This window comes from Diceros bicornis, chromosome 3 (assembly GCF_020826845.1).
Source record: "Diceros bicornis minor isolate mBicDic1 chromosome 3, mDicBic1.mat.cur, whole genome shotgun sequence".
NCBI lineage: Eukaryota > Metazoa > Chordata > Mammalia > Perissodactyla > Rhinocerotidae > Diceros > Diceros bicornis.
Window position 1 is genome coordinate 63890201 of NC_080742.1, and position 26510 is coordinate 63916710.

Consider the following 26510-nt stretch of genomic DNA (forward strand, 5'->3'; position numbering starts at 1 on the left):
AAATACTATCATAGCCAAGGCCCACTGTGTTAATAATAGGTTGTTTTCTAAAGAAGTTAGACTAAATTAGTAATTGTTAACTTTAACATCTCACCCAAAGATCAAAAAAGAATTAACACGTTTTCTTAATTGTAGAATTTACTGTTGAAGATGGCAGAATTGTTTGTCAAAAGAGCAGAGATCATAATCAGTGATTTTTCTCTAAATGAAAAAAACCATTCAACATACATATTGATTTGAAACTACCACTTGACTTTATTCTAAATTATTAATATGTTTAGGACATATATCAGAGAAATGCATTTGTAGAGTTGTCAACAAAACTGAACACTTTCCATTCAGTAGAAGGACAAAAATTAATTTTTTTCAAGGAACCAATTGGTATCTAATATATACCTGCATATATATTATAAGTTTGAGGAATTCAAATGATCTAAAATCAGAATTTAAATCAGTCGTACTTTTGGAAAATCCATATTTATGAATGTTTTTCTATGCCTAAAAAATTATCATTCTTAACCTCTTCCATAAAAACAAAACTATTTATTGTACTAAAAAATTATTCATATTGGTGAATTAAGACATCAGACACTAAAATAAAAAGATGACATAGCTATTTAAATTTGTAAATAGACATATATTAGTCCCACAATTCAGCAATTTATGATTCTATCAAAAACACTGATTATACTTATTAGGGAATATCAGATAGGTAATTTATAATTTTCTAGTTGCCAGCCCATTTCATTAAAATATTGACTAGAGCACTAATTCCAAAGTAATTGACTGTCAAATCAGTTCATTTAGGTTAAACTCAACCTCTGTGGATGCACTGTGCAGTTTCCGCTGGGCACTACTTATTTAGAAAGCATAGGCAGGCCAATAACCAATCAGATCTTCCTGAGTCAGAATTCATCCTTCTTCCTTTCCATCTTTCCCCCCTTAGATTACAGTAAATAAGAGCCTTCATCAGTTCGCTTTGTTTCCCCCTTCCTGTCAAAAGGTCTTTTGTTTGTTAATGTCTTTTGTTACATTTGCCCTCCTGTCAGGATCACCAGCATTATTTGTAATATGTTCTTCTGGTTAATTAAGTTTATCATTAACTGAGGTTAAAATTTTAATGCCTTCTTTGTTAATTTCCAGATTTATATTCCCAAATTGCTAATGTCTGCCCCCTGACTATACTGCCTTCTACTGGTGGAAGGGGGATAAAGTTGAGGGCTTAGGTCCCATTACTTTTTTTGTGTGTGTGAGGAAGATCAGCCCTGAGCTAACATCCATGCTCATCCTCCTGTTTTTGCGGAGGAAAACCAGCTCTGAGCTAACATCTATTGCCAATCCTCCTCCTTTTTTATCCCCAAAGCCCCAGTAGATAGTCGTATGTCATAGTGGCACATCCTTCTAGTTGCTGTATGTGGGACGCTGCCTCAGCATGGCCGGAGAAGCGTGCGTCGGTGCGCGCCCGGGATCCGAACCCGGGCCCCCAGTAGCCGAGCGCGCGCACTTAACCGCTAAGCCACGGGGCTGGCCCTCTCATTACTTCTTAGAATGAAATATATATACCCAGCCTTGAATTTCACTTAGGGCCCCAGCATTCCAAGTCCTGGCCCTATCAAAATAAGAACTTGTAGTAGTTTTACATTTAGGTGCTCTAAAGTATCTTTGATAGTATGGAGTAGGAGTAGTAGAGGAAATGAAATATCATTGATGTGAAAGAATATTTAAAGTAATCATATAACAGAGTATAGTCTTTTACCCTTCATTCCAACTCTTTTTGTATGGTAAATTTCTCACTGGCAGTAAACATTAGAGTTAGAGAAAATAGTTCTAGATAACTGAATATACTTAACCATGTATGTTTTAAAGCATATTTTTAACAGTAGAAATCTTGTCTACTTTAAATCCACAAATGAATCAATCATTTATTGTATTAATAAGGGTCTATTTTTATCAATTTACTTTATCTTTCTAGGATTTATTTCCCTCTAAAATGTCATGAACTTTTAATATTTCAAACAGCTGCTGCTTCCACATTATTGTCACTACTATATTATTAAAGTAGACAATACTAATTCTCTTTATGAAGTGGATTAAGATAAGAAAGTATGTATAAAGCAGAAACATATGTAATCGATAGCCAAGAAATGAAACCAGTGTACCATTTAGTTTCCCAATTTTGCACCAAAGTTACCTGAGAAGAGAAACTTAATCACAATATTCACCATTAGGTAGTTTTGAAAGTAAGAAATGCAGCATGGAAGGGAGGCATCAGCCAAAATTTTAAATTCTGCAATGCTTTCATGGTATAATAAGGGAAAGGAACATAATTAGTATTATCTGATTAGCCATAATATGATTGGGAAATCAAGCCATTTCTACAACTCTACTATATCATTTGCTCCTGAGCTCCATTTTTGTAGTAGCTCATAAACTAATTGAGAGTTTTCTACACAAAAAGAATAGATCCACAAATAACCCTCTCCCAGCCAGTCCTAGGGGAATTTGATGGGGTGGATAGTGCTTTGGGGAGGTATGAGAAAGCAATTCCTGTGTATTTCTAGAAAGGTTGGCTATGTTAATAGCTTTAATGTTATAGTAGGATGTTTGCCCCATGTTCTTACTCAGTCACTGCTTGACTCATCTTTGCTATTGATTATTGCGTGCACGTAAACTGAACAAACCTGCTTCACTAGAAATGATCGGATGACAGAATATGCTGCAGAGTTTTACACCTAAAACAGTTTTTCTTTATGGGAAAATAAGAAGGAAAATCTTTTGGGGAGCAAGAGAGTTGTTAATCCTGATTCTGTGTGAAAAACATGTTGCTTTTTCTCAAATACATCTTTACTGTAGCAGGATGCAGTAATCTGGTCCTATTAGAGACTCTCTGAAATATATATCCTCATAGATAAAGGACCCTTCCTATTATGTCTGTTCTCGGTAAATTCCTGTAGTTATATAAAAGGTAACGTTTTACTTCCAGAAACAGTAGTCCAGAGGGTTAATTTTACTAGTGGAAATTTCAGGCACTGTGATAACCAGTTAAAAAAAATAGCTTTGCTGGAGGGTTTGTCTGTAGTTTCTATATTATACCCTATATAATTATTGCCTTTTGTGTCTTCAGGCTATCTCCTTTATGCTCTGGGTGCCAAGTGAGATCATTTAAATCCTACTCCAGAATGGTGGTTAATTTAATTATTTAATTGCTTGAAATCTCAGCATAAGGACACTATTCACATCTGCATCATAAATAAAAATGTTAGACTAAATGACAGAAAAATACAGTGTAAGTGGCAGGATGCGTGGTTTTTAAACTTTTGGGATCCCCAGAACCCTTTAAGAATCTTTTAAATCAAAAGACCTTCCCAGAAGAATTCACATACACATAATTTTGAATAAATAGCCAATAATCACATGCTATTTAAATTAATTAAATAGCTATTTAAATTAATTAAAATTAAACAAAATTAAACTTCCCCAGTCTCACTATCCACATTTTCAGTGCTCAACAGCCACATGTGGCTAATGGCTACCATATTGGACAGAGCAGATACAGAATATTTTCTTCTTCATCTCAGAAGGTTCTATTGGACAGCACTGGGTTAGAGTTTTTAGAATACTCTGTTTAAGAATCTTATCGTTATGTGTGTTTATGTATATGTGTTTGTGTAGAGCTGTGTGATTTGACAACCCAGAATATATAACATATTAGTTGTAAGAAAAGTCAATCCCTTAGGCACAGAATACAGATCTGTTCCTGAAACATAAATATGACTAAAAATAAGGCAGCTGGCTAACATCAGGTGGGCTTTCAGGACTGTTCTACAATCAGTTTTTATCTTGTTGTATCTAAATTGCATTTTCTATAGTAGTAGTTCTAAATCTTCTCCACTTTTCCTTAAACTCTTGTCTTCAGTATGGTTGGAGACCCTACCTCATGTGCTCAGAAAACTGAGGCTATCAATATAAATTCCTTCAACTTCTCTTATGTCTGTATAAAGATCCCATTGTGTTTTCTGTTATTATAATGTGCTACAGAAATAGTAAGGTGAATGCAAAAGCCTTTGAATTTCAATAATATAATAATTAATCAAAAAAACCTCAATATAATCAATAATCAAACACTAGTAATATAAAGGACCTAAGAGTAAATAGATAGTTATGAAATGAGCTTATTCTTTTTTAGAAGCCTGGGTTCCACTCTCTTATGACATGATCTTTTAGATCTGTGTTAGGGCCGTGGAATGTGTATTTTGAATTAATCCACAGGAATTGCTTGTACACATCAGTGCAGATGATGCCCATCTCTTTGCATCCTCAAACTTACTCATTATTACCAGTAGTAATAATAGGAGCTAACCTTATTGAGCTTATGTCAGTCACCCATGTGCTTTACATTAATTTCCTCAACCCTCATAACAACTCTATCAGGTGAGATTATGATCCATAATCCATTTTATGTTATAGAAACAGGCTAGAAGAGGTTCAGTAACTTGCCCAGGATTAGTTAATGTGAGTTAATGGGACCAAGTGTACAATACAATATTTTTAAGTATATGCACATTGTTATACAACAGATCTCTAGAACTTTTTCATCTTGCATGGCTGAAATTCTATACTTATTGAACAGCTACTCCCCATTTTCCCCTCCCCTATCCACTGACAACCACCATTCTACTTTCTGATTTTATGAGTTTGACTACTTTTGTTGTTAGTGCCCTCAAGTCAGTTCCAACTCCTAGCAATGCTGTGTACAGCAGAGCTGAACCCTGCTCAGTCTTTTTGCACCATCCTCTCACCTTCCAGCACTATATCAGACATATGCTCTGCTGCTATTCATAGGGTTTTCATGGCAAATTTTTTCAGAAGTGGCCAGGTCCTTCTTCCTAGTCTGTCTAGTCTGGAAGGTGCATTGAAATCTGTCCACCATGGGTGACCCTGCTGGTATTTGAAATACCAGTGGCATAGCTGACAGCATCACAGCAACACAAAGCTGCCACAGTATGACAACTGACAGACAAGTGGTGTGGTTCCCTGACTAAGAAATGAACTTGGGTTGTCGCAGTGAGAGTGCCGATCGTAACCACTGGACCACAAGGGCTGGCTGTTGACTACTTTAGATACCTCATATAAGTGGAGTCATGCAATATTCATCCCTCTGTAACCGGCTTATTTTACTTAGCATAATGTCCTCCAGGTTCATCTATGTTGCAGTGTATGATAGAATTTCTTTCATTTTTAAGGCTGAATAATAATCCACTGTATATCTGTACCACATTTTCTTTATCCATTCATCCGTCAATGGACGTGTAGGTTGTTTCTGCCTCTTGGCTATTGTGAATAATGCTTCAGTGAACATGGGAGTACAAATATCTTTTTGAGATCCTGTTTTCAATTCTCTTAGATTAATACCCAGGAGTGGTATTGCTGGATCATATGATAGTTCTATTTTTATTTTTTTGAGGAACCTTAATCCTGTTTTCCATAATGGCTGTACCAATTTACATTCCGACCAACAGTGTACAAGAGTTCCTGTTTCTCCACCCCTCACCAAGACTTGTTGTCTCTTGTCTTTTGGTAGTAGTCATTCGTAATGGTGTGAGGTGCTATCTCACTGTGGGTTTGAATTGCATTTCCTTCATGATTAGTGATGTTGAGTACCTTTTCATATACCTGTTGGCTATTTGTATGTCTTCTTTGGAAAAATGTCTGTTTAGGTCCTTTGCCCACTTTTAATCAAGTTGTTTGTTATTTTGCTGTTGAGTTGTATGAGTACCTTATGTATTTTGTATCTTAACCCCTTATCAGATATATGGTTTACAAATATTGTCTCCCATTCCATAGGTCATTTTGTTGATTGTTTTCTTTGCTGTGCAGAAGCTTTTTAGTTTGATGTAGTCCTACTTGTCTATTGTTGCCTGTACTTTTGGTGTCATATCTAAGAAATCATTGCCAAGGCCAATATTATAAAGCTTTTTTCCTGTGTTTTCTTCTAGGAGTTTTATAGTTTCAGGTCTTACATTTAAGTCTTTAATCCATTTTGAGTTGATTTTTTAATGTGGTGTAAAGTAAGGGTCCAATTTTATTCTTTTGCATGTGAATATCCAGTTCACCCAACAATGGTGTTCTTTAACAGATGGTTGTTGAAGAAACTATCCTTTCCCCATTGTGTAGTCTTGACATCTTTGTCAAAGATCCTTTGACCGTATATACGTGGGTTTATTTATGGGCTCTCTATTCTGTTCCTTGATCTCTCTCTCTATAAATAGATGATATGTATGTGTACGTATGTACGTATATGTGTGTGTGTGTGTGTGTGTGTGTGTGTGTATATATATATGTCTTTATGCCAGCACCATACTCTTTTGATTCCTGTAGCTTTGTAATGTGTTTTGAGGCCAGGAAATGTAGGCCAGGCCTCCAGTTTTGTTCTTCTTTCTCAAGATTGTTTTGGCTATTCATGGTTGTCTGTGGTTCCTTATGAATTTTAGGATTGTTTTTTCTATTTCTACAAGAAATGCCATTGAGATTTTGATAGAGATTGCATTGAATCCATAGCTCACTTTGGGTAGTATAGATATTTTAATATTTTAAGTCTTCCAATCCATGAACATGGGCTGTCTAATTGTTTGTATCTTTAATTTCTTTCTTCATTATTTTGTAGTTGTCAGTGTACAAGTCTTTTGCCTCTTTGAGTATGTTTATTCCTAAGTATTTTAGTCTTTTTGATGCTATTATAAATGAAATTGTTTTCTTAATATCCTTTTCAGAAGGTTCATGTTAGTGTATAGAAACACAACTGATTTTCATATGTTGATTTTGTATCCTGCAACTTTGCTGAATTTGTTAAGCATTTTTGTGTGTGTGAGATCTCTAGGGTATTCTGTATATAAGATCATGTCATCTGCAAACAGATTATTTTACTTTTTTTCTGATTTGGATGCTTTTATTTCTTTTTTCTTGTCTAATTTCTCTAATTAGGACTTCTAGTATTATGTTGAATAGAAGTGGCAAGAGTAGGTATTCTTGTCTTTTCTTGTTCTTGATCTTACAGGGAAAGCTTTCAGTTTTTCACAGTTGAATATGTTAACTGTAGGCTTTTTTATATGGCCTTTATTGTGTTGAGATAATGCCATCTTTTCCTAGTTTGTTGAGTGTTTTTATCATAAAATGATGTTGAATTTTGTCAAATGCTTTTTCTGCATCTTTTGAGATGATCGTGTGATTTTTATCTTTCATTCTGTTAATGTGCTGTATCATATTGATTGATTTTCATATGCTGAACCATCTTTGCGCCCGAGGGATAAATCCCGCTTGATTATGGTGTGTGATCCTTTTAATGTGCTGTTGAATTTGGTTTGCTAGTATTTTGTTGAGGATTTTTGCATCTGTATTTCTTGTGGATACAACAGTTCCCCCTTATCCATAGTTTTACTTTCTGCAGCTTCAGTTAGCCACAGTCAACTGTGGTCCGAAACTATTCAATGGAAAATTCCAGAAATAAACAATTCATAAGTTTTAAATTGTGCACCGTTCTGAATAGCGTGATGAAATCTCACGCTATCCCACTCCATCCTTTGTGAATCATCCCTTTGTCCAATGGATCCATGCTGTATACTCTACCTGCTCATTTGTCACTTAGTAGTTGCCTCAGATAGACTGTCACAGTATCACAGTGCTTGTGTTCAAGTAATCCATATTTTACTTAATAATGGCCCCAAAATGCAAGAACAGTGATGCTGGGAATTCGGATATGCCAAAGAGAAGCTGTCAAGTGCTTCCTCCAAGTGAAAAGGTGAAAGTTTTCAACTTAATAACGAAGGAAAAAAGATTATATGCTGAGGTTGCTGAGATCTATGGTAAGAACAAATCTTCTATCCGTGAGATTGTGAAGAAAAAAAGAAATTTGTACTAGCTTTGCTGTCACACCTCAAATATGTATGTATAGGAAAAAACATAGTATATATAAGGTTCAATACTATCCAAGGTTTCAGGCAACAACTGGGGGTCTTGCAATATATCCCTAGCCAGAAAGGGGGAACTACTGTATTGGCCTGTAGTTTTCTTGTAGTATCTTTGTCTGGCTTTGTTATCAGGGTAATGCTGGCCTCATAAAATGAGTTTGGAAGTGTTCCCTTCCTCTTCAGTTTTTTGGAAAAGTTTGAGAACAATTGGCATTAATTCTTCTTTAAATGTTTGGTAGAATTTTCCTGTGAAGCCATCTGTTTCTGGGCTTTTCTTTGTTGGGAGTTTTTTCATTACTGATTCAGTCTCGTTATAGTTATAGGTCTGTTCAGATTTTCTGTTTCTTCATGATTCAGTTTTGGTAGGTTGTATGTTTCCAGGAATTTATCCATTTCTTCTAGTTATCTAATTTGTTAGCATATAATTTATTCATAGTAGTCTCTTATGATCTTTTGTATTTCTGTAGTATCAGTTATAATGTCTCCTCTTTCATTCCTGATTTTATTTGAGTCTTTTCTCCTTTTTTCTTATTCTAGTTAACGGTTTGTCAATTTTATCTTTTCAAAACACTGACTTTTAATTTTGTTGACTTTTTTCTATTCTCTACTTCACTTATTTCTGTCCTAATCTTTATTATTTCCTTCCTTGGAAAATTAAGAAGGAACGTTACAAAGTTAGGTTGTATGTGAGATCTTCCTTCTTCTCTTTTTTTTTTTTTTTTGTGAGGAAGATTAGCCCTGTGCTAACATCTGCCAATCCTCCTCTTTTTTTTGCTGAGGAAGACTGGCCCTGGGCTAACATCCGTGCCCATCTTCCTCCACTTTATATGGGACACCGCCATAGCATGGCTTGCCAAGTGGTGGGTCGGTGCGCGCCCGGGATCCAAACGGGCGAACCCCGGGTCGCCACAGTGGAGTGCGCGCACTTAACTGCTTGCGCGCACTTAACTGCTTGCGCCACTGGGCCAGCCCCGAGATCTTCCTTCTTTTTAATGTAGACATTTACCACTATAAACTTCCCTCTTAGCACTATTTCGCTGTATCCCATAAGTTTTAGTATGTTGTGTTTTCATTTTATTAATACTTGTTTTGTGACCCAATATGTTACGTTACTTTCCTCATTAAAGGCCTTCAGGATCTACTCACAACTTCCAAATTAAATATGAATCTGACCTGGCATTAAGGCCCATCAACATGTGATCCATTGCCTTTTGTAGCCTTTTCTTACTTACACTCTAGCACTAATTGGACTCTTTTGATTTTTTGACTACGCATATCTACTTGCTGGAGTTCTTTATCATTTCAAAGACTTTATCCTCTATGAAGACTCTTCTTCCTTTCTCCTGACTTATTTTTTTCCTCCCTATCCCTTAGCCTTTGATTTATGCAGCCAACTTCACATAAGTTGACATGTATTATAATTATTTGTACAGTTGTCTTATATATTCCTCTAGGTGAACAACTTCTTCAGGTTAAGGATTTTATATTAATAATCTTTGCATTTCTGATAGTACGTAGCATACATCTTATGCATAGTAGGCATTCAATTTTAAAATGGTAAATATAATCAAAATTTATCTTAAATGTCAAGACTTAAAAAGTGACCAGATAAAACTGTGCTTGCAGGGACTGGCCTGGTGGCATAGTGGTTAAGTTCACATACTCCACTTCAGTGGCCCAGGGTTTGCGAGTTCCGATCCTGGGCGCGGACCTGCGCACCGCTCATCAAGCCATGCTGTGGCACGTCCCACATACAAAATGGAGGAAGATGGGCACAGATGTTGGGTCAGGACCAATCTTCCTCACAAGAAAAAAAAAACTGTGCTTGCTTTACTTCTTAATTTTGTCTGTCACAGTTACATTGAGGAACTCATCAGGTAACATGCTTTTTATTTTAAAATTTTTCAATGTTAAAAACATTTTGGATAAATAAATGCATTCATAATCTCTCATTGTTTTCTTTTTGTCCTTTCAAACTTTGTACATTTTTGTGAGTGTATGTACATGTATGTTTGTTTGTGTATATGTGTGAGGCATTGTGTGCAATTCATTGTGGATTAGGTTCTTTTCAGTTAATATCAAACATATTTTTCAATATTTATCCATTGTCTTCATAACTACCATTTAGCAAATACATAATATTATACACCACCAACATGCCATGTTTTATAGAACTGATTTTCATTTGCATGGCATTTAGGTTGTTTCTATTACTTTGCTTTATAGGTGGTGTTGTAATAAATTTTTCATAGCTTTTTGCTTGTGTTAAATTACCTCCTTAAATTTTCAAGCATGGGTTTATTAGGTTTAAGAGTTGAATGTGTTTATAACCCTGTTTTCGTACCAAAAGGAAGTGGCAAACCTGCCAGCTATTTATGAGGGTACTGATCCAACACAGCCTCATCAGTAGTCTCAGTGTGGTGTTGAGAGAGAATGTGTGTCAACGCTGATTTATTTAAGTCCATCCCTCCATATTTTCCCACTCTTAGTAGGAATACAGTAAATTAATCTTTTAAATATTGGGCCTCAATAATTTACAAAATGAATTATTAGCCCGGGGCTAATTAAATAAGGGTCTTACATTCTTACTCTCAGCTTTGGAGATTGATTGTGGTTAAAAAGACTAGTCCCAGTCTCTTCCATTTTCCAAATGCCTCTGTAGGGGACACACTCTTAGTAACTAAAGAACTGACTTGTTTAGGAACTAGAAGCCCATTTTTAGTGTAAGAGAGAAAAACCCTCAAGAATTTAGAAATAAAGTTACCTTCTTGGAGTTTAATTATCAGAATAAAATCAACACAGAGTAAATGAGATTGACTAGGCGCTAGAGACCTATGGAAAGATACAATGTCTGTCAAATCCAAAGCTTAGAGAACAGGCCTGCCTGAAAATATTATTTGGGCTGGACAGTATACTTAAGAAAGCTATAATCAAATGAATTACACTAATATAAATAAAGAATAAATGTAGAGCCAGCCCTGGTGGTCTAGTGGTTAAGATTCAGCGCTCTTGCCACCGCAGCCTAGGTTCATTTCCCAGTTGTGGAACCACACCACCTGTCTATCAGTTGTCATACTGTGGCGGCAGCTCACATAGAGAACTAAAACCAGCAAGTAGGATGCACAACCATGTACTGAAGCTTTAAAAAAAAAAAAAAAAAGAATAACTGTAAAGGAAATGTTTACTTTGGAAACTAGGAGCTTGTTTACAGCATTTTCTGAATTAAAACAACAAAAACAAACAAAAATACCCTGCCAATCTTGATATTCCAATTTTTATGATGGTTATCGATTAATTAGATTGTCAGAATGTGATAAGCAACTAAACCAATTTGATCTAGGATGAGTATATTACCAAAATTACTCCTTTACTTTTTTTAGAGTTTCAGTAGTGGTGTTGTGCTAGTGTGCAAAGCAAATTGTGAGGACTTCCTTAAAAGGCAAAGGATGTGTGAGGTGTTCTGCAGTTCCCTACAATGGAATGCTGAAAAATTTCTCATCAATTCTTTGTTGATACGGGCTTTTTTTCTCATTTGACTTAAGGGGGCCAGAAACCTCAAACGCTTCTTGTTTTTCCTTCAGAGCACCGGCAGCCTTTATCTACTTGGCAGTAATGATGCATTGCAAAGTCTAAGGTTACGTATTTTAGCACATGGATGTATTATGAATTCATGACTTGTTTGTTCTCTAGATAGAACCTTACTACTCAAAGTATGGTTTGTGGATGGGCTGACTGACATCAAGTGGGAAGGACATGCAGATTTTCAAGTTACCTCCCAGATCTACTTTGTTAGTTCATGGCCTCCAAGAAGCACACACTAAGATAGGATTTGACACGTAAGAGATTTGTTGGGGAAGATACCAGAAAAGAGAAAAAGGAGAGGGAGCTGGAGGAGGTTGCAGTATAGGTCTGACCACTGTGAAGGAAGGAGGGAAGGAAGAAGGGCTGAGTAGAATCTCAGACTGCAGCGCAGTCCCAAGCAAGTTTCTGGCAAGCCCATGGGAATCTTCCAGGCAATGTCACATGTCAGTGAAGTTCCATTTATCAAAGGAATGAGTCTGCTGTACTATTTCTGTTGCTTGTAATCATTTACTTAGAGAGCCTGTGGAAAGCTTGGCCTCAGTGCAAGTGGGATTTTGGAGCACAACACGTGAAGCAATCTTTCAGTTATGCTCAGAGCAGCAGGAGATTTGACTGGCGCATTTCCCTGGCTGCCACAGCTACTGCATCAGGATCTGCATTTTAACAAAATCTCCAGATGATTATATGCACATTAAACTTTGAGAAGCAGGCCTAGAATAATAATTTGACACTTTGGGGATCTTACCCAGAGTCAATAAATTTGTTCATAATCAGCTAGGATCTCCTCAAAAACTCAGTTTTCTCAGGATGGTATTTTTTACAGTTCATTTGAACAGAGTTGCTGTTCAAAGTGAAAACTAGAGCAGAAAATTTGTTGTCGTTAATTTGTAACAAATGTGTGAAGCAGATTTTGGGCCAAAGCAGAATTTCCTAGATACTTTGCCTCTTTGCTGAAAGGAGCTAGATATAATTTACTTCCTTTTGCCTTTTAGAATTCAAGGTCCCTGTAGCAAAGAATTATATATTTCTGTGTCTATTATCTTTTTACCACGTGGTAGGATATAGATATGATTCTTGTGGTGGCAGCTGGAAATAAACAATCTGTTAGACAAATCTTACTGAGTTATATCTGCTGACCTATTGCTTAGTATTTGGGAGGCTCTCTATAGGATCTATGGCTTAGTATTTGGGGGGTTCTTGTAGTATTTGAGGGGCTCTCTATACTTGATAGTATAGACTATCAAGTAAACTTTGCCGCAAGGCCTTGTCACCTAATTTATGGACTTTTCCATGAGTTCAAGATACCCACAATCCCCATGTGATCATCCTTGGAACCATTGATTCCCAGGCTTCAGTCTAGGGACTACTGCTTGGTAAAAATTGCTTTTCCTCAGTCTACAATAAGGTCTTGATATCAGTACTTTTACAAAGCCCTCCAGGTGATGAAACTCAAACAGATTCAGAAACCACTGCGCTAAAGTAAAATATATATTTAGGATTCAGGTCTAGCCCATAGAAATGTCCTTTGATGGAGTGGTATAACTTACTCTGCATTCCAAATGCCACTTGTTCTTTGTTTACTGGAGAGTATCTTTACATGAAAAATTTAAAAATCCCTAATTAAATACAATATACTTTTATTACACTCAATAATATTTATTATCTTAGAATTCAATGTAATTTTTACATCATTGTTTATTAATTACCAATGGGCCTGTTACAGCAAGGCCCACAGCACTAAGGATCTGGCTGTAATTATGGTTGGACTACTCTCAATCCTGGTCAGAGAAAGTTTCCCTGAAGACAGCCAGCCACTGGTGTTTCCTGAAATAGGATTTCCCTAGAAACTTGAGTTAAAGATGTAACTCTAGTTGTAAGTACCTCTGGTCCATTATTCATTTTTTCATTTTTTCATCCAACAAACACTTATCAAATACCCTCTATATTTTAGGCACTGTATGGTCTACACCATAAATATGAAAATAAGTGAGTCCTTGAACTTTAGGAGTTCACAGACTACCCTAGAGGCAGAGATATACATGTAAATAATTAATTACAACAGAGGTATTTGCTGTTGTTGGGCTTGGAGAGATGGAGTGGATCAAGCCCATAAGAGGACCTGGACAGGAGGGGCCTGGCAAACAAAGAAAAGCGCCAAGGTATCGCATGCAACACCCGTCACTGCTGCCCTTTTCCGCCAGCCATGTCAAGAATAGCTAACTTCTGAGCAGATCATCTGAGCTCATCTAAAACTTAACTCATTATTCATCTCTCTCACAAAACAAAAAACCTGCTTCTCTACATGTATTTTTAGATTGGTGACTGTTACCCCCATTTGTACAGTCTTCCCAGCCAGAATCCTGGGAGGCTTCCTAGTTGTCTTCTCCTTCACTGCCTATGGCCAACCGATAATCAGGAACTGTCAGTTTAATCTCTGTAGTCTCTCCTCTATCCCTCCTCTCTAAACACTGCTCACATTGCTGCCTCAAACAAGCCCTCAAACTTGGACATCTACAGTAGTCTCCCAACTGGTCAATCTCCTCCTCTTGAGACTTGCCTCTTTCCAGTCCTTGTCCCCATATCAATTTAAAACATAGGAATATCTCTACTTCCTATAGGAAAAGGACTAAACTCCTTAGTGATGTGTATAGCTTAAGAGTGCTAATGCTTAAACTAGACTGCTTGGATTCAAATTCTGGCTCCACCACTTACTAGCTGTCTAGAGCAAGTCACTTAGCCTCTCAGTGCTTCAGTTTCCTCAACTGTAAAACAGGGATAGAAATGGAATCTCTGTTTTAGGATTATTGTGAGGGTTAACTGAGTTAATAATGTACATATAAAGTGCTTAACAATGCCCAGCACAAAATAAACACACAATAGTGGTGATAGTCATGGTGGGATAACATACAGTGTATGTGCCAGGTAAATAAAGGTGACCTTCTCTTCCAGGGATTAACAGTCTGAAGGGGGGAGGGAGAGACAAATAGGTAAACAAATTACTTTATATGATCAATGCTGTTAAAAATTTGAGCACGATGCTAAATGATTAGGAAGTCAGAGAAAACTGTAAAATCTTCTTGTATAAAAATGTTATACTAAAATTTTTATTTTCTGGAATACATAGTAACTCAGGTTCCCAAATATAACTTAGTAACTCCCAGAACAAAAGTCTTCATACATAAAATTTGCATATTTATGATTTTGTTCCTGTATACCTTTACAGTGAACACAAGCAATTTGGTTCTCGTATGTCTGAACATTTGGGTCTATTGTCTTAGGAATAATTTGAAAAAAGAGAAACTGGGCATTGAAATTACAAGAGGGAAGAGAAGTGAACCACAGTAGAGTAGCAGAGAGTTTACTGTAAAGCCTTAGGAAAGAATAAAGACAATGATAGAAACTGTACCCAGTGGTTTTTGGAGGATGGGGGCTCCTGAGATTGGTTTAAGAATTGCTGGTGGAAGTAGTAATTGGGAGACTGCAGGACACTGGCAGAATACATATACATTCAGTGTGGTTTCTAAATACATATTAATTCAAAACAGCATTGAACATACATATTAAAGAAGAAACACAGAGTTGGGGAAATGCCTTATGGTATTGAGGTCAGAATAATGCAGTGTTTGAATTTAGGCGCAACTTACTATGTTTAGGCCACTTACTAACACTGTGGCTGGAAAATTATTTAACTTTTCTAAGTCTCAATTCTCTCATTTAAAAGATGAGGGTTATAATAGTACTAACCAAATAAGATAGTTAGGATTAATTGAGAAAGTGCCCTAAAGCACTTTGCTGGTAATTTACAAATAGCAAACACCTGGTAATGTTAGTTCTTGCTGTTGCTGATGATTATTAATGCATTGTTTGTTTCCTGTATTCAAGCAGTCAAATATCTCAGTGAAACTTGGGGAGAAGGGTGTAATACAGTACTTGTTATTTCCTAGATGGCACGTAATGTTTACTAATGTTACCTTTATTGAGAATATGCTGCCTTTTGTTGTCCTATTCTACTGAATGTAAAATATTATTATAGAGTTTCATAAGTATATTACTTATCTATCTTTCCCCCATCCTATTTTTTCACATTTGGGTTTAAGTTCCTGCAGAATTTAACCTAGAACTGTAGAATTCCAGAATTCCTTGATTCCATTACCATATTAATAAATATAATAATTGGTAACACACCAATTTTAATAGTGCTTCTGAAGTGCTTGTATATTTTAAATATTCTTCCTATTGTCATGTATACCCTGTTTTCACCTTTTCTGGTATTAAATAATTTTATGGAACTAAGATAAACAGTTTGATTTAGCATCCTTTAATATGAGCAGAGTATTATAAGTGATGTGTTAGAGGACATCTCCAAGGACATCTCCTATGGAATGCCTTCCCTCTCTAGCTGTTAGGTGATCCCGCCTATCCCCATACTCCCATAAACCCTGTACATTCTCTATCTCTTTATCCTTTTAACTTATTTGTACCTTCAAACAAATTGTGAGCACTTAAGCCTTGATGGTAAGGATCATGTTATGCAACATTGAGCAGGAAGGACCAACAGTGGGTAGATACTCAGCTGATTTTTGTTAAGTGAGTGAATGAATGCTGCCCTCTTACATCACTTATCCAATTCTTAAACCATGGTCAACAGTGCACCAGGAACTGATTCAATGAATTCTTCAATTAAGAAGGCCTTTAGAGATAAGATAGAGTAAGATAAAAATAAGAAATAAAATTTAACAGTAGAATTAATAATAACCTAATTCCAAAGACTGTTGTCTGTGCAATAGCTGTCTTTCTTTCTGAGGAAGGTTCCCTGCCCTTCCTCAGATGCCAGATGCCTTACCCTAGTTGCCTGCTTAGTAACTACTCAATAGCCTCCATAAAGTAACAAGTCCAGTCTTCCACCCTGAAAGACTGAAGAGAGCTCCTGACACAACTGGCTGTAGTTTGAGGCCCTGAATTCAGAGCTATAGACCTTACACACCTCAACTCTTAAAGATACTATACGTGATGTTAGGAAATGGAATAGTATAGACAAGAAAAATATTTACCATGTATGTCTAGTAATTGAGCATTCATCTCTTTGTTCACAAGAACTTTAATTATGATACATAATTGTGTAAATAAGCAAATGGTAGACATAAATCAACCTCAAAAATTGCCACCTGGGCCACCCAGCACATGCTGTGTCAAACCAGTATGAGAGCTATCTTCTTTGCACATGACAGATAATCAGAAACTGAAAAGAGTTTGCAGGTGTAACAGGAAGCAACTTAAAAGACTGGCCTGGCATTATCTATAGCCTCAACATATACCATTTACTTCCCAAAGTGTTGATAACTCTCAGCCATAGGTCACACTTGGGCCTTAGAACCTTAACCCAGCATATTGCAGCCTTCCCCTTCCAAGTACCCCTGGAATTGCTGCCATTGGCCAGTGTCCAAGAAGAAGGCTTGAACAGCTGCCCTGACAAATGGATTTCCCCCATTCAAGCCGGCAAATGAGGAGTTCTAGCTGCTTTGCAATACTCCCTCTGGGTTACAGAAGCTGTTTAAAATGATAATCAAGTATGCTGCTTTCTGGCACTATGTATTTTTCATTTTGGAGATATGTAAATATCTTTAGGCTCTTTTTAATGCAGGAGGTGAGAAATCATCCTTCTGAAGAGAGTTGGTTTCAGCTTTTCTCTTTTTTCTTTTTGTCTCTTCCAGACAGTAAGGATTGTATCTTGGAGCCACTTTCTCTGCCAGAAAATCCAGGTGGCACCACCACTTTAGAAGGTTCTCCATCTGTGCCTTGTATTTTCTGTGAAGAACATTTTCCTGTGGCTGAACAAGACAAACTTCTGAAGCACATGATTATTGAACATAAGATTGTGATAGCTGATGTCAAGTTGGTGGCTGATTTCCAAAGGTAAATTTTTTTTGTCCATAAAAGAATTAAATTTATTATTCTTAGAGGAAAGGCATAACTTATATGTAAAATATTCCTAGACAAATATGAAAATTCATATTCTTTCTCAGGTTTCTCCTTAGACTTTTTAAAAAATCTTTGCATTCGTTTGCCTACTTGAGTGTGTAAGTTGTATCTGAGAATGTCTCATACTGTTGCATGTCCTACAAATTCTAGAAACACACCAACTTTCCAAAGAGTAGATAATATTCCCTTTGCCACATTCCATGAGATTGTTGACATTGTTGATCTCTATCAGACTGATGTTCTTTTCATGTTCAGGCCATAGGCATTCTCCAACTGAGTAAGTCCTTCCAGAAAGTCCAGAACAGACTTGGTAAAATGTGACCCAAAGGGCAGTGTTTGGGAACAGGGATCCTTGGAGCCTTTCAAGCGAAAAGGATTTTGTCCAAAGAACTCTCAGCTTAAGTCCTGTGATGAGGTTGAAAACCAGAAAAAAATTGTCATTCAACAAGCCAAGAGGGTATAAAAGTAGACAGGTGTTGAGGTCAGTGACTGAGATTTTGAGAGGAAGATGAAGAGCAGATAGAGGTGAGTGGTTGAGGAATTGCCAACTTTGGGCATGTGTGAAATGTAGGAACCTAACTTATACAGACATGGACCAAAGAGAGCTAGACTCCAACTTTTGAGCACCTGACTTAGAATGATCCATACCAACAGACAAGTACCATAGTCAATTATTCCTTTTTGCCCCAATTCATAATTCCTAGAAGTGATTATCCAAGAGAAATGCCTTCTCCTAAGCAGCTATAGTGGAACAGTTATGTTCATGTCATTATTAGTTGAAACTTGGAAAGTATTTTCCATAGAAATGGCATCATGGTAGTGACTAGCTTTCTGTAGTTACTGAAAGCACACATTTTGATATATCTGGTAAGGTCCCATTTTGAGACGTTCTGTGCTGATTTCCCTACAAAACGTTAGAGTAGCCCAGATATTGTAATATCCCTGCATCTAAACTCTGTATCTCCAAAACTACATCATTGTTAGTAAGCAGCTTTTTTCTTATGATGAGTCTTGCAAAGCAGCAAGCTGTATTATCAAAGAGTGGACTGTGAAACCAGGCAGGCCTAGGGTTGAATGCAGACTTGGTGATTTCCTAACCATGTGACTTCCAGCAAGCTACCTAACCACTCTAAGCATCAATTTCCTCATCTATAAGATGAAGGTAACACCAGCCCTCAAAAGAATGTCGAGTATTGTATAAAACAGGGTATGTAGAGCACCTGCTAGTGCCTGAGACATCTTTTATACCTAATTGGTAGCCAAAAATTTCATTGTATTTTGATTACCAAAGATATATTTGAAATCTTATTTTTCTGTAACTATAGCTTGAGTTTTCAATAAGCATTTACGATGATCTGAAAACCTAATTATCATTTGTGGAAATTTAACTTTTGAGAAAGTTTAATTCAGGGTTCTAAATACCCTACACTTCTAGAGTGGCAGTTCGTTTTTAAGTTGGAATAGCCGGAATACCGTAATGTTAGCTATTCTCTAACCCTTCATATCCTTCTTAACTGTGTAACACCAATACTGAACGTCTGCTGCATGCATTCTGTGTTATGGCCCCTTATATCCACTCAGCATTGCTATTTTTGAGTCGATTTTGGTGCTGCCTGGTCAGGGAGCAGAAATAGAATAGATTAGGGGAGGAGAGTTATAGGAATAATATAGGCCACCAACTGGTAGCATAAACTAATTCTTACATACTTTTAGAGGAACCACTCCACGCTTCTCATTCTCATTCATTATTCTTTCTTTTCAATTAAAATATTTGTATATATATGTGTGTGTATATGTATATATATCCCGTATGTATATATGTCCCAGAATACTCCCAGAACTTTCTTATACATGATACCTAGTTACATATAGTCAGATCTGTTGATTTTGTTTTAGACACTTGTTAGGCTAGAGATCTTCGAATTCTGTTCTTATTCAAATAACCAACGACAGGACTATCAAATGAGTTATCTCTTGTAAGTCTTGTATTACTCAGCATTTCTTTGATGTGAAACTATTCTTTTACTCTGTTGTATCATATAAATGCAAATTCTCCCTCAAAAATTGTATAAAATTATTGCCTACCCGTGATAATTGAGTAGTGTTAAGATTTTTCTTTCTCTTCTAAAATCTGTGAGGAATGAGTGAGTCAGTTGGTATTTTATCTTTTGTTCTTATGTATGATAGCTAAGTAGCTATATTTGTACTAATCTAGCTCTCTCTTTTATCATTGGTGTTAATCTTATCCGTTTCTGGGCAGGAAAAATCAAATTATTTACTAGGTCTCAGGGTTTAGGAGTCAATAATTAAATGTTGGGATCAATCACCCTCTAAATGCAGTTATGTAATAAAATGGAAGCTTTAATTAAAAAGAAAAAGATAGGTATCTAAGTGCTTTCTAAACAAAATGTAGAGTTAACATGTACTTTAAATTGGAAAACCTAGATTTTCCTTGTCGACTGTCTTCCTAACTATATAAAATTTTCACTCTCAGGAAGTGAAAATGTGATTAATTCAAATTTACCAGGAATGTATATGAGTAAACTCTGTTGCTTTTAAGTACCTTTTAATATATTTAGTCTCCTTTAGATAATAACTCCCACTCTTTAGGGAATCTAAAAATTCCTCTCCAAAACAAAAAGCATTGACTATTTTTGATCAGAGTTAAATTGGAATCTTCTCAATGTTATATGACTTTTTCCTAACTTTAGAAAAACAATTATAAGGGGGAGAGGGGAACATAAGATGTTCAATTGGCATGAATTAATTTGCTCAGAACTTCTTTACAGATTGAATAATTCATATGTATATATATGACTTCTCAGAGAGGATTTGTTACTTCTGAGTATAATAAGTAATAAAAATGATAAAGAGATGGACTTGTGCTTTACAAGAAATAAGTTATAAGTTTTCATGTTAAATACATTTGACATTTTTTGTTGGAACAAAGTAACAGTAAAACTTTCAGGCAGAGGGACTAAAACAAAAACAAAAATAAAAATCTTTACTTTGAACCATTTCATAGTTATTTATACTGAGCTATTTGCTGGCTTTAGTCAGTAGATAAAATTTTTCCAGATGATAAATGTTAACTCCTTCATTCTTGTCCCTTTCTATATTAAATTCCTCTCCTTCAGTACTACTTAATTAACAACCATATCTCAAATCTTTATGCCTCTGTCAATAAGCACAGCAGTTACAATGGGGGGCTGGACAGGCAAGATATTACTACAAGTATTTTTTGTGAGGTAGTTCTGTGAGACATGATTGAAGTTCTTTTAAAAGAAAAAAGACTATTTGCTGATGACCTAATAATTACTTTTATGACCTTTTTAATAAAGTATGAAATGCTTTGATAACTGTCATCCAAATAAAGAGTTCATACTAGCTGCCTTTATATATTGAGTGGCTGCAATTGTAGCTTTAAATAAACTAATGGAAATGGAAAAATGAAAGAAAAGAAAAGGAAAAAATGAAGAAGAGAAATAATAAATAATCCCTTAACATTGAAAAATATGTTTTAGTGGGTAGGGAAAAATGCCATAAGAAACACGTTTTGAAGATCTGCTATCTTTAAGCCATCTCCCAATTGAATGCTGTTTGTCTGAATGCTTCTGCCAACCACAGGAAAATGTATATATTATATTGACACCTCTTAATTCTAATTATAAGCTAAAGAAGTACTGTTATGTGTTTAATTAGGATGCATCTTAAATTTAGACTTAAGTCAAATGTATGTTACATTTCAGATCTATTTATACAGTATACTACAATAAGGTATACATAATTTTCTATGTGTAAATTGTATGGTAATTTATGGTTATATTTTGCTTTTGTAACATGATTTTTTCCTTGATGTTGTTGTCACCAACCTTCCGTCAGGAAGAGAACACTCAAATGACAGTTTTATGCCTGTTGGGCTCAATACCTGTTTTGTCCTCCTTCCATCAGAAGCTTCCTAACAACATCTCGGAGATATTCCTAGAGATGGTGTCTGAAAAACATCATGTCCAAAATTCATGACTACTTGTTCGTGGGACAATAAAATAACTGTTAACCAATGTAAAGACTGCCAGACTATGAACATATAGCAGTGTCTTCTCTCCCTTCATCCCATGGGAAGCCCTCCCTAACTATTTGAGGAGGGCAGCTGAGGTTCTGCTAGACAGAATCTCTCCGTGATTTTAAGTTGTTTGATGTTAGTAATTGCTTCCCTTGTGCCTACCACCTTGAAGTAAACTCTGATACAAAACAAGTACATGGTGTGAACCTTTTCTTCAAAGATCAAGGAGACAGGACCCAAACATGGAAGCCCTTGGAGACTAAGACCCATTGACTCTTGGAATGAGGACATTGTTACCTCTGTTTGGGGCATTTCTTTGCACCTCTTGCCTAGTCAAGCAGTTCCAAATCAACAGCCCCAAACAGCTGGTGTCAACTTTCAGTACTTAGGCAGGAAGTTAGGAACGAATCAGAGCAAGGGCTACTATTAGGTTGTATGCTTTTCGGAAAGTGAAGACGTTCTGTCTTTCTTCAAACTTCATTTCTATAGTTCGGTTTTGCCTTGTCAAAAAGCATTCTCCTTGGTCTTTAAAGGAAAAAGTGCTTCAAGTATCCATTACAACTATAATTCTAGGAGCTTTTTCCTGCCCCTGTCTTCCCTTTTCTGCAATTCTTGTATAGATTGGTCCTCACATGACATTAAAGGCACTGTGTTGTAGAAGATTTGATTTTGGTTTGGAGCCAGAGAGACCAACTTCAGATCCCAATTCTGACATTCTAAGTATGTGACCTTGAGCGAGTAAGGTCTCAGTAATGATAGCTGCTAGTAATTGTCATCCTTGTCATCATCATTATCATTCTACTCTTCCACCACCTTAGCCACCTGTATGTGCCCTCTAACACCACTAATATAATTGTTTTGACTTGTTCATGAAAAATGTTTGATGACATGTTGTTATTGTTGTTTTTGTTGTTGTTTTAGGCACGAGTGCTTCTCTGAAATAAACATAAATTCTTTACTACGTCAATCTTATCTAAATATGTTACTTTTTCTTATAATAACTACCATTTATTAAAGACCCACGATGTTGGACACTGCTTTACATGTATTATCCTATTCAGTTACCAATAATTCATTTTGTAAATGAGTAAACTGAGTTTCAGAAAAGTTAGAAAACTTGAAATTCAGGTTCATATCTCTGAATGCAAAGTCCCTGCTCCTCTGTTCACTGTTGCCTGCAGGGCTGGTGGCGTCACTTATTAAATCATCAACTGTGAGGGTTTGACCATAGCCTTAATTTAAAAAGCGACACTTCTTCTGGCACAAGATCTGTGCAGATAAGAGACTCTTATTGTGTTGACTCTTCTAACCCTAACCCTAACTCTAACCCTAACCCTAACCCGAAAATAAGTCAACGACAATTCAAAGGACAGTCTGGTCGCTAGTATCAGCTCTTAACCTGGTTGTCTGCTTCATGTAGTTTCACACGGGTACTTTTCTACCCAGAATGGAACTGATAAAGGGCTGACCGCTATTCTCAGTTTTGCCCAGAGGGTATCGCCTAGCTGGTCTTCAGTGGAGTAGTAATCAGGAGTGATGAACTCTCCTTGGTGTATCTAGTGGTAGCCCTGAGGGAACTCCAGATAGAACTTGGCTGTCCTGTTTTTTTAAATAAGTTATGTCAGCACCTGGGTCTGCTGTATGAATTTGATTAGTCGTGAAAATAGATGTCTGTATATTTCAATTTGGAAGAATAATTCATTTTCTATTCCTGACATCTCTCATAGAAGTTCTGTGTTCCTTCATTGCTGTCACCACTTTGCAATAGAAAATATGCTGAGAGGAGAATAAGGAAAATGGCTAGAATTGTCATTTTTATTCTTTTAAGTCTTCTCTTGCCTTTTCCTTCTCCCTTTTTTCTCTCTCCCCCAGGGGGAAATAAAGCAACTAGTGGGGAATGGAAGAGGAGAATAAGAGTAGCTGTATAAGATACTGAGGACTGGAGGGTGCCAAAGCTGGCCCAGGGTAGGGTGGCCAAGGAAATAATGTTTCAGCCTATTGTAGATACTTTTTCTTTTTGTGTACTTTGATGGATCTGATATGCTCTTGTCTTCTTCTGATACTTCTAAAATGGAAGCCAGGGAGCTAACCATAGGGTCATAGTGCAACATGTATAGTATTTATAGTTTGAAGCTGAGCTGGAGCCTAAGATACATCATTTTCAGATCTCTTAAGATAAGGTCTAGCCTTTTTGTGTAAGGAAAGCTCTCCCCTTACTTACCCATCCAGGTTGACAGTATGGTTGTACATGAGAAGAAAGAGAACTAAAACATGTGGTTCTATGTTTATACATTATTCCTTTACTTCTTTTCCTTATATATTCTATACTTAGTGTTGTCATCCATTTGTATTTTTGTTAGCTCATGTTATGGTTCTGTAAGTCTTCTCTCTCGGCACATATTTTTTTCGTGAATGACCTTTCTCTAGAGCACCATGGGATTAGGAAATTAATGTTAAGAAGAAGAGAAGTAAGAATAAAAGAATAAAAAGGAGACAAAATATTGGGAGCTGGAGGTTACTTAGAGAACCTTGCAGGAATCTTCAAATGCTCTTCTACCTCTTTAAAACATTTATTGTGGACCTACTATTTGCACCTGCTGTTTGCAAAACACTGCTAGGTGCTTTATTAAGCCATTTAAAATGTCCAAATTCCTACTCTTTCTGCGCACTTCATCTTTCAGTAGGTCACATCTCTTTCACAGGTTTTCTTTCTTTGTTGTAAGTTTCTGTTTTTATCCATCAACCCTGTAGCCTGATAAATTGTCAACTACAGAGTCAGCCTTTCCATTTCCTTTCTCTCCATGAAGGAGAACACATTCTCTTCTTGGTACCATTTGATAAATAAGATTGCAATTGCCAATATAAATCTTGTTGGATAAATGGAAAGAGGAACAGCTTGTTGTTTCCTGTCGTCTTACTGCCTCTTGCATCAGATATGCAGGTCTGGGTGTTATGCTTGGTTTTAAATTTAGTCAGTGTGCTTCTTCTAACTCTGCTCGTTAGATACGAGAATTGTAAGCCTAACTATTTTTCCAAAGGCTAAATTTGCCTCATTTCAGATACAGTGTGGACGTATGGAATTTTTCTATCTTATTCTATAGATATTGAATTTAAACTGACTTCTCATTGCATTATTATTATGACCTCTGTTCTTTTGACGTATAAGATAACCACCCAACTTTTAATTTGTTGGAAAGTATGTGATAAAGCCTATTTAATCATTGTTTCATTTTAAATTCGTGCTAACTTAGATGTGATTTCAGAAAAACTTTGTTATTACTAGAAATAATTCATTTTACCTTTCCCATATGTCTGTTTATTGAATTGGGGGATAGTAAAGTTTAATCATTTCCATGCCTTTACAGGGTAATTTCATTTCATTAAATATTTATTTCGTATTTCTACAATGCTCTACTGCTTTTCTCTTTACAGATTTTCTAGCAGTTTTCAGTCAACATTTGCTTAGTTGCTTTGCAATAATTAAATGTTCTTATAAAATCTAGTCATTCTAAAGTAGTGCATTGAGTCTTCTCATCATCATTTCTTTTTGATTGTTCTAAGGTACATTTTATATTGGAGGAAAAGGTTCACTGAACAGCCCGTTACAGATTTTTGTAGTGTGATAAGAATCAATTCCACAGCTCCATTTGGTAAGTGTACATCTTGGCTACCATCTTTTCCCTACAATTCAAAAATTCAAAGGAATAATCTTACTTTCTTAAATTAGATTTCTCTCACTTTCATCATAGCTAAAATTAAATTACTGTGTTTATGTTGCCTAACTTCAAGAAAGCTAAAGCAGAACTGTATACCAAAAGAGAGATCCTCATATATATATATATTTTTTTTAAGAATAAATCCTTCTGGAAAAGATGATAAATATTGTTTCTCATTTATTTTCCTCATCTCTCAACAGAAGAACAAGACAATTATTTTTTGTTATGTGATGTTTTACCAGAAGATAGAATACTTCGAGAAGAACTTCAGAAACAGAGACTGGTAAGAATTGTTCTAAAGGATGAACAGTGTGTTGGAAATGCATACAAAATCAGTTTTGTTGTTGTTCTTTTTTTGTTTTGTTTTCACTTTTTATTCTGGAAACTTTCAGACATACACAAAAGAAGACACCGTACATAAAGATTTTAAAACAGAAAAAAGTATGCACCTGATTGAAGATTAAAGCATTTCATGTTAAAAATGCTGGGAGAATTTTTGGCTTTGTTTTGCTTCTTGGATTATCTCTAAAATAACAACAGAGCTTACACATTTTAGTGTAATTTCAGCTGCCTGACACATGCTAGGGTTCAGCAGTCGTGGAAAAATGCCCTCAGCTAAAATTGAGTTGAATTGATTAACTTTTTTTTTTCTCCTCTTCACTGGAATGTGCTGTGCACTAGCACTTCTTTTATTCCCCTTTATGAGTTAAGCCTATGTTTTGATCAACATAGTAGCCTTTCTCATTTGCAGCCTTAACCATAAGCAAGCTAATTTGAAAATCTCAGCATCTTTAGTCTTTAAAAAAGATAACAGCATATATAAATGTGAAAATTTTCATTTTTGTAAGTTGAACAGAAATTGATTAATTTTCTAAAGTTATTAATTTTGTTTAAAAGTATGCAATTTTCCATTATTTGTGATTTAATCTCAACTATTACTTGAAATTGATTTGCTCTTCTTTTATTGGCTGCTTAATAAGTGTTCCTTGTGTCTCTGGACTTTGCTAGATATGTTATGAGAGAGAGCTATGATTTCAGTGTTTCTGCTAAATCCTCAAGAGATCTAGGAGGAAAATAAGGGCTATCTACCACAGTCATATGATTTGAGAAAGTCCCCTGAAGCACATCATGTTTTATAAACATCCCAAATGATTATTTCTCTCATAAGGAGAGATGATATTATTGGATGATGATTTATATGTAAGA

The 26510-nt window shown here is 36.0% G+C and overlaps 1 protein-coding gene across 1 annotated transcript in view; it reads left to right on the forward strand.

Moving 5' to 3' along the window:
• ZNF277 (zinc finger protein 277) overlaps window positions 1-26510 on the forward strand; it is a 123343-nt gene that overhangs the window by 48316 nt on the left and 48517 nt on the right. The window contains exons 2-4 of the mRNA XM_058528544.1: window positions 17258-17459; window positions 25150-25238; window positions 25505-25587. Coding sequence (XP_058384527.1) covers window positions 17258-17459; window positions 25150-25238; window positions 25505-25587 — 374 coding nt within the window. The remainder of the gene's footprint in view (window positions 1-17257; window positions 17460-25149; window positions 25239-25504; window positions 25588-26510) is intronic.